General features: G+C 25.7%; 2 protein-coding genes across 2 annotated transcripts; both read right to left on the bottom strand.

Moving 5' to 3' along the window:
* Nucleotides 1-940: 940 nt before the first annotated feature.
* On the bottom strand, nucleotides 941-3,174 carry LOC129966657 (histone H3.3A). The gene is made up of 3 exons (XM_056081162.1): nucleotides 3,015-3,174; nucleotides 1,732-2,029; nucleotides 941-1,616 (listed from the first exon to the last, which is right to left on the bottom strand). Exons 2-3 carry the CDS (start codon nucleotides 2,011-2,013, stop codon nucleotides 1,488-1,490), a joined length of 411 nt encoding a protein of 136 aa, XP_055937137.1. The 5' UTR covers nucleotides 2,014-2,029; nucleotides 3,015-3,174; the 3' UTR covers nucleotides 941-1,487.
* Nucleotides 3,175-11,395: 8,221 nt separating this feature from the next.
* On the bottom strand, nucleotides 11,396-12,406 carry LOC129966258 (proton-coupled zinc antiporter SLC30A2-like). Its single transcript, XM_056080672.1, has one exon. It carries the CDS (start codon nucleotides 12,404-12,406, stop codon nucleotides 11,396-11,398), a length of 1,011 nt encoding a protein of 336 aa, XP_055936647.1.
* Between the last annotated feature and the right edge of the window lie 2,415 nt (nucleotides 12,407-14,821).

Below are 14,821 nucleotides of genomic sequence, written 5' to 3'. Positions count from 1 at the left end.
AAGAAAAAAAAGTTTATAACTCAAATTTTAATGTTATCTTTAAATGTAGTACATTTTTTCATACCTTTGCTTTTAAAGCAATTTTCAAACAAATCATGAATATAATTAACTCTTTAAAAAAATTCCAAAATAAATTTATGAATACTACAAATTTTTAATAATTCCTTATCACATTAAAATAGGTTCAGTTAAAAATTGTTTTTGTCATAATCAAATTTTAAAATTAGTTTAAGTATTCTTTACCCTCAAAACAAGACTTGGTGTGGAAAAAGAACCTGTTATGTTTTGACAATATAAAAATGCCATTTATACTACTTCAGAAATAGAAAATTTAATTTATAATATTAAACTAATGCCAATTTCAAATAATCAACTAAAAAGGATTACCTATTCTGAAGAAAATTTTAACCTTAATATTTATGTAATTATATGAAACAATTAAACATACTTTTCAAACTGGAAGTCTTTATTTAAATATTGTACAATGCATAATCTATGAATTTTAAGATGCCTTAATTTTATTTAATCTTGGATGTATACAACTTATTCTGAACATTTTACATTAAAAAAGTTTTTATTTTTTATTTTTTTTACAGTTGCATATTTGATGCAACAAGAAATACATTTTTTAATCAGGAAATAAAACTATATTAGAAAGATATACAAACAATTTTTATTAAACTATCTGCAGAAAAAGTGACAGGTAAGTAATATAAGAATACTTAATAGATCTTATATAGCAGACACATATCAAATATGAATAAAAGGTTCAATAAAGAGATTTTAATTTAAAATTAGATTTAATGAAAATTTAAATTAAACTTTTACTAGGATTTCTGAAGGAATTTTTTTTCCCAAGTTGAATTCTACAGAGGAATATTACAGTATTCTTCAGTTATTAAGACTTAAATGTAAACTACCAATAAAAAGAGACAAAACATCGGAATGTAATCATTTATTTGACCACAAACTATAATAATGTCTACTCAAACAAATACTGCCATTACATATGAATTTTAAAAACCACAAAAAGGTATTTGACATGAGATGGTGTGACTAATGTTCAGTGAAAAAGAGAACATGGGCTATGAACATAAGAAATTATGCTGGCAGTGTATGCAGTAAACATGGACCATTTTCTTTTTAATAACAATTTCATGACACACATTCCTCAAAAAGAAAGAAAAACAAGCAGCTGAGACTGGGGGGACAAAAGCCACATACAATGGACAAAGTGAAACATTAAAATCAGATTATATGTGACACAACTACACAATCTAACAATTCAATACCAAACTAACACATTACTCCCGACATCGGCTGCTTGTGTACACGAGAGTAGTAAATAACTTAAGAAGATTATCTTAAAAATGATCTTGTGATGTTTTAAAACAAGAACCAGTCAGTATATATCATATAAAAGGCTATCGTTCATGAATGTTATACACTTGAGATGAAAGTGGGTATGCAAATGTTCTCTCAATGTCTTATGCTCGTTCACCACGGATTCGCCGGGCCAACTGGATGTCTTTAGGCATGATGGTAACACGTTTTGCATGGATGGCGCACAGATTTGTATCTTCAAACAGTCCAACCAGGTATGCTTCACTTGCCTCCTAAAAAAGACAAATATCACCATTTTAAACATATTTTCAGTTAATTATAGGCTTTTTCGGAAATTATATATTAATAGGATTATACTACATCAATGTAATAACTGAGGTTAATTACCTGCAAGGCTCCAATAGCAGCACTCTGAAAACGGAGATCAGTTTTGAAATCCTGAGCAATTTCTCTGACCAATCTCTGGAAGGGCAATTTTCTGATCAACAATTCAGTGGACTTCTGGTATCGACGGATCTCACGAAGAGCAACAGTACCAGGTCTGTAACGATGGGGCTTCTTAACACCTCCAGTGGATGGTGCACTTTTACGAGCAGCTTTTGTAGCCAACTGCTTACGAGGAGCTTTACCTCCAGTAGATTTACGGGCAGTCTGTTTGGTACGAGCCATAGTACAGCCTTAAATTCTGAAAATAAATCAATTGCTGGTGAAAATATAGTCATTTTATACAAGTACATAAGTAATTAGCTTTAAAGAAAGCTGAATATATTGAACACATTGTGCAACATATTAGAGGTCATACAGTGCAATTGATGATCCAGTTTATAACTGTTGGAATTAAAAGGGGAAAAGCAAGAAAAATTTAAAATTAGCATAACTACTCCGATGTTTTGACGGAAATTAACTTACACATTCACCAACGAAATCCAAGCTTAAAGCATCTTAAAAAAAATAAAATAAGTTAAATTAAATTAATAAAATAATCTCAAAAGGTCTGATTGAACCATTTTCAAGCCTTAACATCACAACCCCCCCCCCTCCGAATTATGCGAATATGAACTAATTTACAGAATTAAATAATAAGGCAAAGAGGCTGCACAAAAACATACAAATTAAATTTTAATGCAAAATGTTACTTTTACCATGAAATATACTCTATACGTAATTTAAATTTGTATAAAGTTTAAATCAAGTTTAGTAAGAAAACAATTGTTGATATATGATATACAAGTGTCAAAGCCATCTTTCAAATAAATGAACAATCCAATTTGTCTATTTTAAAGAGATAATACACCATTTTATTCCAGTTTCATTTGAATAATTTACTCTTATTAAAGTAAACTATTTCTATAAATATCGACAGGACCGAGAACAATATATATAATAGAAATAATGAGGCATTCATAATTCACAACAGAAACCATTTAAGTAAACACATTCTACAAATTAAACAAATATGCTCTCTAAAAATTAGTACAGCTTTAATAATAAAATCCAACAGAAACAAAAACATCTGTTATATTTTCTACATAACGGTACAGCTTAACAAAGGAAAAAATGGCGGAAGAGCTTTCCGGGTTCACGCTAGAACATAACAGCTGGAACTATGAAGCAATACGTTAATTAAACTATTATTCATCTACAAAATTTGTGTAAAAGTTGTTATTTACCTGAAATAAAATCGGTATATCACCTTTACACAGGAATAAATAAATCCTTCAATATTTTAAGGATCCCAACTCACGAGAAAACAAAATACTGCACTGACCACAAGCGACTCAGAAACATTGCACATTACGTCACGATGACCCGTTAGAGCATTGGTTGCTTGTCATTTTTGTCTATTCTCCATTGGTTCGCAGAAGAGGACTGTCCATTGGTGCAAAGCCCTCTGAATCTCGTTCTTGATTGGTTAATATTTTGCTTTCCGATTGGCTGGAATGTCGATCCCGGAATCCACAACAAATGCACGTTTCGTTATCATGCTTTCGCCCAGGAAGAGAAATACAGATCGATAACAATTTTAGAGTAAAAACTGTTACTAAATGTAAAAAGAAAAATTTTAAATTCGGAACTCGTTTTTGAATGTCAAAATTATTCCGAATTCTGCTATTCTGAATTATTTTTCTTTAATACTGCCACTAAAAATAATAAGAAAACGATAAGAAACTTAAAATAGTCCTAAAAGCACGAAATTTTAGTTTAATTTTTAAAATGTGCTATTAATATAAAAATAACTGGTTTGTATGTGCAAAAAAAAAAAAAAAAAAAATGAAATTCTTAAATTAAAGAAGAGCATTAACCTTTTTGGATTTTCAAACCTCTATACAATAAAAGATTAAAAAAATTGCACATAAAACTAAATTTTTTTGAATATTTTTTAAAATTGAATAAATTAAATTTAAAAAAATTTAAAATCAATAAAAAATTTACCAATCGTCAATTAGTAAAAGAGGATACTTATCCATCCCCCCTTCTATCTTATTGCCTAAACAAATGCAAAAGAATATTCAGATTTTGAGAAAATAGCAAAAACTAATTAGTTCCAAGAAAGATACTTTAGTTACAATTGTGTTAATGCATTAATTAAATAAGGTGCTTATATAAACTTAATTTGAAATCCAATAAATATAACTTCATTTAAAATTCTGAAAAAAAAAAAAATTCCCCTCGTATTTGCATTATAAACTGATATTAGGTTATATTAAGATCACAATATAAACAGGACAGAAAAAAAAAAAACTTAAAATAATTGAATTTTATTTTTCATAACTACTAACCCTTACCCCTTTTTTTACATTCACAAAAAGATTTAATCTAAAGTTATTTATAACTATTTAAGGCTTTGAATGAAACAGAAAATAAATAGTAAAAATAATATAACTCGCAACAATAACAAAGCAATTAGATAGGTTGAATTTAACAATTAAATTTTATTTCGTTAAGCACAAATTAAATGCAATACGATAGGTTCTTACCCGCAGGTATATTGGATAAATTTTAAAATGAAATATATTAGTGTATAAAAATAACCCATTTTAAAATACAATTGTAATTGATTACTTCAGCACATATATTACTAATGTCTATTAAAGTTAAAACTGAAGCATGATATTGATGTCCTTTATTTTTAAAAATATTAAGATATTGACCAGGTTTTTTTAAATCAATTATTTAATATAGGTATTACAAAAATATAAGTGTAAAAATTTTTTCCTACAATATAATCTATTCAAAAAATAAATGTAATTTATTTTTAATGGCTGCTGGTAAACTGGCTATAAATACAAATATAAAGATCATGGGAAAAATTTAAATTAATCTATAATAAATTATCCACTTTTAGCAACCAGATGCCAAATGAGAATATTTTAGTTGCATTTATATAAATTCTCTTGCATATACTTTGTTTTTAAGTTTCTCCCAATGAAAGAGTTTACCTTATAAAACTAAATCCTACGACGCATAGTGTTACCAGAAATTTAAGTATGCCTATCTCAAATTATGCAGTGTTTTTTAAGCATTATAATTTTATTTCAATTTGAAATCACTCAGATAATTATCAGAATCCATATTGCTTAACGTTGAATGACGGAATTACATATTTGAGCCCTACAATTACATATTTGATGAGAAAATTAAATTTTATTATAATGAAATCTATGAATTAAAAAAAATAAAAGAAATATTAAAAAATTATCAATCCAGAAATAATTGCATGGTAAATAATTGAAGTGGCACTATGAAAAGACAATATATTCATATTACATAAAAACCACTTTAAATATTTTTTTAAATGATAAAAAGAATCTATTTAATTTTTTTTTTTTAAAGAATCAACTTTTAGATAGACCTTTTACTAACCAAAATATATAAGTGTTGAATGTAAAAGTATTAGATTTAATGGATTCTTGTAGAATACCAACACATGTAGACATTTTATGAATCAAGACCAAACTGTTGATTAAAAGCTATTTATTTCACTATGATCACTACTAAGTAATTATACATAAAAACTACCAAATTCATATATAATAATCTACAAACATTTTTATGATTTTTTTAATACCTTAAAAAGCAACAGTAAGTTAAAATTCAAACCAATTAACATTTATTAGGGATTCTTATCAAAAATTAGAGATTATAAAAAAAAAATCTTCCAGAGTATTCTTAAATATAAAAACAAGAGTAACAAAATTATGAAAAATCATTTTAAATACACACACAATTTCATTTAAGAAATTTCCAACCCCGACATTAATCTTTATTGAAAGAAAAGCATATTAAAATTAATGGAAATAAACATTTAAAAATATATATACAATTAGATATAAGTAAAACCAATTAATTTTAATACAATGCTTTTGAAGCCAAGTTCTAAAAATTTTATATTTTTAAGATTTGATTTTTTAAAACTGAAAATGCTAGAGATTCTAGTACTTGTGTATCTTTGGATTTAAATGCATGGCTTTCAGTTTGATAACATATAAATTGCCTAACATAGTCAATTAACTAACATGACAACTATGGTAATTTCTTTAACAATTAATTGCTGCTTACAATACTAATGATATTTTTTACTATTAATCATTAGCATACATTTAATGCAGAAATGCCATGATTCTTATATACAAGAAATCACCCCAAATGAACAAGATCCTACTTTACATGCAAAACAGAGGACAATGAAAATACACTGCTCACATTGTCCATATATAGAAAAATTTAAAATATACAAGTAATATATAAATAAAGTATAATTTAAATAAGTTTTCAATATAGATACTAGACCATTTTATTTTCAATGTTAAGAAAAATCTGGAGTAAATTTTCATTGGACATTACTATATATGTATTTCCTACAAACATAAATAAATACCTTCAGGTATTCAGATTAACAATCTATTTTTATATTCATTTATTTTATTTTAGAATGGCTTAGAATAACATAACATTTTTGTAAACACTTATTAAAAGATACAATAATAATAGTCTAAATATATTTAATTTTTTGGGATTTTACATATAATTCTGCCCACATTCAATGAAGTTTTGAAACATTAATAAATTTATACAAAAAGCTATATCAAAATTCAACTGAAATTCTAGCAACTCTACATATATAAACATTATGGAACCTAAAATTATACAACATGTTTCATTTTTAAATATTAAAAAAGGATTTCCATTTCTAATCAATATTAATACAATGTATATAAAATAATAGTCACTAAATTAAAATTATACTAACAGAAATTTTACAATGTATATTTATGATAATATATACATTTACATTTTAATAAAATAAAGTCTAATATTAAAAGGATATCTAATGTATTTTTATTGACATTTAATATTAGATACAATAAATATACAGCCAGGAACAAAGTTTTAAATCATTAATTCTAATAACATAGCATACTAATTTTCATTCTTCAGCTAAGAAATATAAATTTTCTTAGGGAATTTCCTTTTTTGGGATTTAAAAAAATCCTTAGCTTTTTTTTTCTCTTCTTTTATAGAAAATTCTAATTTAGATTATTAGGAATTATTCAAAAAATACAATGTCCAAGAACATTATATTTTATTAGAACAGATAAATATATTCTGCATAATATTATAAGAAATTAGATTAGTTTATAGAAGATAAATTCTGTATATTTACGAATTAAAAATTTATAAATAGAATGCTTTAAGAACATTAAATTTTATTAGAACAAATATATTTCACAGAATATTAAAAAGAATTATTTTATACAAGATTAATTCTGTATATTTACGAATTAAAAAAAATTTATAAATAGAATGCTTTAAGAACATTAAATTTTATTAGAACAGATATATTCTACAGAATATTAAAAAGAATTAGATATATTTTACACAAGATTAATGCTGAAAATTCACAAAACAAAAATGTAATATTTTATTGGAATTTAAAATTTAAGGTAATTTAAAAGACATTTTAAATTTGTTTTGAAGGTATCTGAAACCTAATTGCCTTTAACAACTAACTGGTTTGTCAGAAACTGGTTGGGTTTACTTTTAGTTACTTATCTAGTACATTTCCCAACAAAAATACTTTACCATAACATTATAACAGACATCAATACCTTAATTTTACCTATTGGTCATTATTGGTAAATTCACTGGGATATTGATTATTTTTTAATTTCAGTTAAATCTATCAAATTGTCAGACATTAAACCTATATCAGTTTAACCATCTTGCATCTGTATCTACTCCACTTATTGTATACATGAAACTTTGTCCCATTCATGGTGCAATTAAAAATGTAAATGCATGCTTCATCTAATAAATTTTGCAGTTATATAACTTCACTTTTTTTTTTTTTTTAAATTTGTCATGTAAACTACATAGATATTAAACAGAATCCTTCTACGACATTCCTTCCTTAGAACACTTCTTTCAATAATAAAAGAAAAATCACTCAAATATTGGATGAAATAAAAATACAGCTGCAACTTCAAGACAGCAATATAATTTATTAAAAATTTGACTACCTAACTGGCAAAATTGAGAAATAATAAATTAGTATCATTAAAAATAAATTCTTTAAATTTTATAATATAGTATAAAATTTTTGTACAATATAGTAGCTATCACCCCCCCCCCCCAAATTCAGCTTGATTTTGACTCAAATTTTTAAAAAATTACTCCAAAGTATACATTTTTACCTTCCAAAGATTATATGTGCCAAATTTGGTAGATGTAAGTTAATACAGTTTCTTTTCATTTATATTATAAAACATACGAATAACAGGGATTAGTCCATTTAAATACATATTGAAAAATAACCTAGAAATTTCAAAACAGTATTTCCTTAGATTTTAGAATTTAACCAGTGAAAAATATCATTTCAATATCTTCAACAGAAAATTAAAAAAATTATGAAGTTTGAGAATTTTGATTTGCCTTTAAATTTTAGAAGATATTTTATGAAATAAAATATTAGTAACTTATTCTTCTAATATCTGAACATAAAAAATAATTTATTGACAAACTACATTACTTTTATATAACTATTTGCCACTTTAAAATTGATTATTCTGAAATAGAAAATTCTAATGATATGAATTAGAAACATTAAAATGTTTTATAGATATTCTAATCTTAAAATTTCATTTTGTTTATATTTCTTTACAGATAGCAAAATTTTTTTCTGTATTTTTAAATATTAAAAACAAATCTATAAAAAGAGATGATTAGTATTTAAGTTATAGATATACCTGCACAAGTACTTACAAAAGAATTATTCTTTATCATATAAGATTAACTAGTATATAGATATATTTTGCATATTAAAACTTTAAACATCTAGCCTTTTTTTTTTTTTAAATACAGAAATTAAAACTCAATTTTAATGCAATTGTTCATTAATTTTTAAATAACAATTAAAGACTTTTTTTCACTATCTTAAGAATTTACAAAAAATATAATTTTAAATTTAAAAGCCATTTTTAACACTATTAATTTAAAACTTCACTAGTTTACAACCAATAATATGGGGGAAACCCCCCCCCCTTAAACTTAATAAGATATCAAAAGGCTTACTTTTTAATCTTTTATTTAAAACAGGATAGTTATTACAGTAACAGAATAATGCAACAATTTAAAAGCTTTCTTATTCCACTTGCCACATGTTTCCTATTTCATTTCCATTCAGTTTAATTTTCTTCATTTAGTCAATTTACTAAATATAACAATTTGGTTTCGAGTTAAAATACCTATGACACCAATAGCAATACAAAACTTTCAGTATAATATATACTGAATTAATTCATGAATTTTAACACACCGTTTCAAAATAAGATTTGGCAATAATTAATTAATACTTACAAATAGATACTTTAAGCGTTCAGAATTTTATTATACTAATGAATATTAGAATAAAAAATTATATTAATTATTAGCAAATTAAGTTGCAATTTTATACTTTTTGTAAACAACCAATTTGCATACTTTATTTTTGTTTATCATTGATTTTCTTTTAATGCTTTCGGAATAGCCGAGGTTATTTTACATAAACATATTTTTTATATATTTAACATTGTAGAAAGTAATAGTTAATTTTTTTTTTTACTTTTAAATATTTTTTTTGTATACTTAATATTGAAGGAAAAAGTACTGCAAATGTCACAAAATATGAATTTGAGACTTTAATGAATCTCCATTTTTCAAACATCATATAGTACCAAAACAGTTTTGATATTATATCAGTACACCTGAAAAACTCAAAGATGCTTTAAGCTAAATAGATGAAATTTCTCAAATGGTTCTTACAACAAATATATAAATTCCTATTAAATTTTACATGAAATCAAAGTAGACTATCACGAATACAAGCGAACACGACAGATATAAATATGTCTGATGTAGATAAAATATGGTATTCAGTTTTAGGCATCTAACAAGTAGATTTGTATCAAATATTGAAATATATCAATAGATTGAACATTTTTATTTTGTTTATTCATTCATATATTTATAACCACAACTCAAAAATTCAAAGGATAAATAAAATTATAAGATTTTACTCTCAAAATTATAGACGTGTCCAAATTTTAACTTCAGTAGGTTGACTAAACAGCATCCAAAATACATTAATAAATTTTTTTATTGAGAAACAAAATACTCAAAGCAGACTAAAAATAAATCTTCATAATGTTAATGAATTCAACAAGAAGCAGTAGTTTATGAATGGCAAACGGAAGAATATTACTTTATTAATTATAGAGAAGATAGTTTCAGAAAGATTACTTCTGCTATTTTCTGGCACTGAAAAATGTTTTAATAGAAAATATAAAATTTTCCCATTACTAATCAATTAAAAAAATATGTTAGGAATTTAAAATAAAAGTATTTTTTAAAAATAAGACTTATTAAATAGAAGCTGTGACAATTCAAGACAAGTTAATCTTAAGATTAATGGCAGGTGAAATTTGTACAATTAGCCAATAATTAGATTATTCACTGCTGCATATTCACATTTAAAGTGTACAAAAAATAATATATTTAAAATTTTTAAGCACTCTGTTAATGCACATAAGATTTTTTTTTTTTAAACTACAACCTTTTGGTAATCTTTGTTTGCAACTATTATATCCAAGAAAGTTTGTTCTAAATAAACATTTTTACAATAAACTAAGTAAATAACAATATTATTCTAGACATCAAGGATGGAAAATCTTTCAAAGATTTAACAATATCTTTTGATGTATCTTTGGAAGGGTTGCATTGTCACATAACTACTGAGGAAATATCTTGGAATCGCAAGTTTTCATAGCGAAGTATAAATTGGCAAACTCGGACCAATGGTTGTGGTTGAAAAATTGTCAAAATTCCTTCTTCAAAGAGAATTGAAGGTGAAATAGTACAACTTTTCTTTAAAATGATAGATAGGCAACCATTGATGACGTATTTATAGACCATGAGTATCTATTCAAAAAAATTGGATTAAAATTTAAAATTGAAGCACTCTTTTGGTTTCTTCCTTAATTCTAAATAAATAGATATCAATAAATTATTTTAACAAAAATAAATCGTGTATTTTTCTTATTAAAAAGTGTTTTTCCCCCAATTAAAAAATTTTTAACTTTCATAATTAGTCTTAGTTATATGCAAAATATCTTTGTTTTCATCAAATATAGATTATAAATTTAAAAAGATTATCAATGATTCATTAATATGCTGTTTAGCACAAAATTATTACTAAATCCGAACATTTTAATCAAATTAAAGATGAAAGTAGCCAACTAGTATTTAAAGATCACTTAAAACACTTAACACACATATTTTTAAAGATTTTTTTAAAAACTAGAGCCAAATTTTATATCTATTATAAGCAACAGAAAATTAAAGATACCTCAATAAATAATTAAAGCAAAAATTGGCAGTTAATTTATTGATATATTAGAAGTAATTTAGCAAACCTTATTGTGTAGGTTTACAAATCAAATGAATTATTAATCTTCAAATTCTGACTTATTGGTTTATTAATTTTCCAAGTTAATATTAATGTTAGCAAAATATCTCACAAATTTTCTTCTAATTCTTCTTCAATTTGCAGTGTTATTTCAAAAATATCATTAATATTTTCATTGATTAATGCTGTAGCTTTTTTTAGAATTTCATTAGAGTTTGTCCCACTCTTAATAACAACATGAGCTGACAAAGCAACTTTTTCCAAAGTCAAAGACCACATTCTAAGATCATGAATATGAGAAATCTCAGGAATTGAAAATAAGACATTATGGACTTCAGTTAATGAAATATGTTTAGGAACACCTTCCATTAATACTAACATGATATCTTTCAAAATTGTTAAAGTGGTAACCAATATAATAATTGAGAAGACAATAGTAATGATGGGATCTGCTATTTTCAATTTAGGATAAAAATAAATGACCAGACTAGCTACAAACACACCAGCTGTATGAACAAAGTCTCCTAAGACATGAATAAAAGCAGACCTTAACGCAATACCACGCCGATTGTGGACTGAGTTCTTTTCAATATTTCCATTATTTTTAAAGGTGTCAGGGAATAACAGTACTATTGCAAGCACAATATTTGCAAACATGCCAATTGCCGCGACAATCAGCATTATAGTAGCATCTATTTCAAAGTTTAAAGTTATAAATCTCTGAATAGCTGCATAAAACAAAATACCAGTTAGCAGCCAAATAGATAAAATGGATACAAGAGCTCCAATAACTTCAGCTCTGTGGTAACCGAAAGTCATAGTTCGGGTTCGTTTCTTTCCAGCAATAAATAAGGAAGTAAGGCTGACCAGAAAAGCTCCAAAATCGGTCAGCAGATGTGCTGCATCGGTCATCAGAGCAAGACTGTTCGAGAGAATTCCTCCAATCGCTTCAGCTATCATGAACATTAAACATAATACAGATGCTATTATTAATCTTTTTTTATCCTTTTTTTTCATGTTGTCTGAAGAATACTGATAATTTGTACCATATACAGTATTTACATAGGAACGGTGACTAGTAAGCATATCGTCTGAACAGCTTTGGCTTTCTGAAGCCATTTGGATAAATAATTCAAATAAAAAAGTAAAATAGAAATATAACAGAATGCAAGTTGAATGACATTGAAATTAACTCACCAAGATTTCTTTAAATCAGCTCAAAAACTAGCACGATATCAGAAAACTTAATAATCCACGAGAGAAAGCACGTTCAGCAAAAACAATCTTCTAACGAACCACACAAAAAGTAGGCCAAATTTCAACAAACAATTTTCAGCGAGGTCAGTCACGTATTTATGCACTTTACATGTTCAGTTCTTCAGTTAGCTTCTCTTTCAAAAATAATTATTTATATTCTCGGTAAGAAGAATTCAAACAATCTACCCTTCTGATGCACAGAGTTTTTATATATAAAAAAACTATTTATTTAAACTATAGACGGCATAAAAATTTCTAAATTTGAAAACTAAATTTCACAGAATTGTTTTTTTCCTCTACTAGAAACATGATCTCAATGGAATTAAGCTCAGTGATTGATTAAGGGTCTTAATGAATGATGGCTACATAGGTTTTGGCTTATTTATTAAATTTTTTTGATAAATTTTCTTATTACAGTCCAGCATGTTTCTTTTTCAATAATCTGTAGGTTTATAAAAAATATTTTTCTGAAGGAACTCTTTGTTAATAATACTGAATAACAATCAATCAAACAATCATATTTTAACATAATGTCTATGTTTATTTGTAAACATAGATTTTTTTTAAAGGAAGAATTTATATTATGCATTATTTAGCAAAAATTTTTCTAATTTGAATTTATATCGTAAAATAATTTCTTGAAAATGTCTTATCATCGGTGAGCAAAATATATTATTATTATCTGCAGGAAGTCGTAAGGAGGTGTCTAAATATAGATTTGCTGCGGCTTTATTGTAGAAACAAATGATCCATCATTTTTAAAAATTGCTTTGCGAGTAAGCGACATTTAAAATTTTTGTTGAATTATATAAAATATTTAAATGTTTTAAATTGAAAGCATCATGTCAATGCGTCTAACCGAGCTGCATTTGGCAATCAGCTTTAAAAATCTTGGTCAGGTTAAATTTCTTATGAAAAATGGGCTTTTATTAGATCGTATGTGGAGAGGAGATATGCCTGTTAGCCGTGCAGTATATTATGAAGCATATGAGATTCTGGAATATTTAGTGCAGAAAGGGGCTGAAGTGAATGTTCTTTCTCAAAGTCACAGAATGGAGCCACCTTTATTTGCTGCTTGTAGTCTTGGAAGACTTAAAGCTGTACGCATTTTATTGCAATCTCCAAACCTCGATATTGACCAAAGAGATTTTTTTGATCGAACTCCTTTATGGGCAGCTGTTCGTTCTCGATCTCTGGAAATGGTGAAACTTTTACTTGATCATGGTGCAGATGTTGCAGCTGCCAAAAATTTTACTTCATGTCCTTTATTATTGACAATGCCAAGTTTAGGCAGAAATCCCCACTGTGAAATTCCTTATCTTTTAATAAAGAGAGGGTGTTTATTGGATATCAGAGGTCCTAGAGGATCTGCTCTTACTTTTTCAGTGATTTTTGAAAATCGTAAATTGTTTTGTTTATTGATAAATGCTGGATGCACAGTTGAAAATGAAGAGCTGTTGAACATGGATAAGTTGCCATTATCTTGGAAAAATGATATAAATTTTTGTCAGTGGATTTGTTCTTTGCATAATAATCCACGCTCCCTTGTTCATTTAACTTCCTGTATGATTCGAAAAAGCTTAGCAAAAATTCATAAAAATATATTTCCTGCTCATATTACACAATTGCCCTTGCCAGAAGTCCTGAAGAGATGTCTTCTTTTAGAAAACTAAACAGCCTAATAGTTTCATAAAATTAGTGTTTTTTTTTGTTAAATTATTTTTATTATGCATTTATCTGTTATCTATATGATTTTGTAATTTAAAGTTTACATTTTATTGAGTGTAGATCTGTATTTATTGCTAGTCAAAAATTCCTCTTAATTTTTTTTTTTTTTTTAAGGTGGTATATTAATAATTCCTTCTGTAGTATATCTGTTAATTTTGTGGTTTGAAATTGTTTGAGATGATATTTTAATGTTTTCTTGTCTAATAATCTTATTTTAGAGATTTGCAAAAAGCCTATGAAATATTTGGATGATTTTAATATTAAATGTTTCCAAGCTGTCATCAATTGAAATTTTGATTAATTTTACTAGATTAAAATTATGATTAAATCTTTAATGAAATTACTACAGCTTTATTAAAATTAATAACTATTTATTTAACTTAATTTTATAAATAATTCTAAAAAAAGCATTTGTTATAACAAATTTTTTATTTAACAAATATCAGATTAATCTTTATAAAATATTAAATTGGATACCACTTAGAAGAAATGATAAACTTTATACATTAGTCTTTTTTAAAATTAATTTCATTAGAATGTTGTACAGAT

This window comes from Argiope bruennichi, chromosome 4, assembly GCF_947563725.1.
Source record: "Argiope bruennichi chromosome 4, qqArgBrue1.1, whole genome shotgun sequence".
Taxonomy (NCBI): domain Eukaryota; kingdom Metazoa; phylum Arthropoda; class Arachnida; order Araneae; family Araneidae; genus Argiope; species Argiope bruennichi.
This window is presented reverse-complemented; position numbering and strand designations above follow the sequence as displayed.

Bases quoted from the DNA above. Each gene is read 5' to 3' on its own strand.
- LOC129966657 (XM_056081162.1), bottom strand. From the start codon at position 2,013: ATGGCTCGTACCAAACAGACTGCCCGTAAATCTACTGGAGGTAAAGCT. The intron at 1,617-1,731 runs GTAATTAACCTC...TGTCTTTTTTAG, and splicing joins CTGCTATTGGAGCCTTGCAG to GAGGCAAGTGAAGCATACCT.
- LOC129966258 (XM_056080672.1), bottom strand. From the start codon at position 12,406: ATGGCTTCAGAAAGCCAAAGCTGTTCAGACGATATGCTTACTAGTCAC.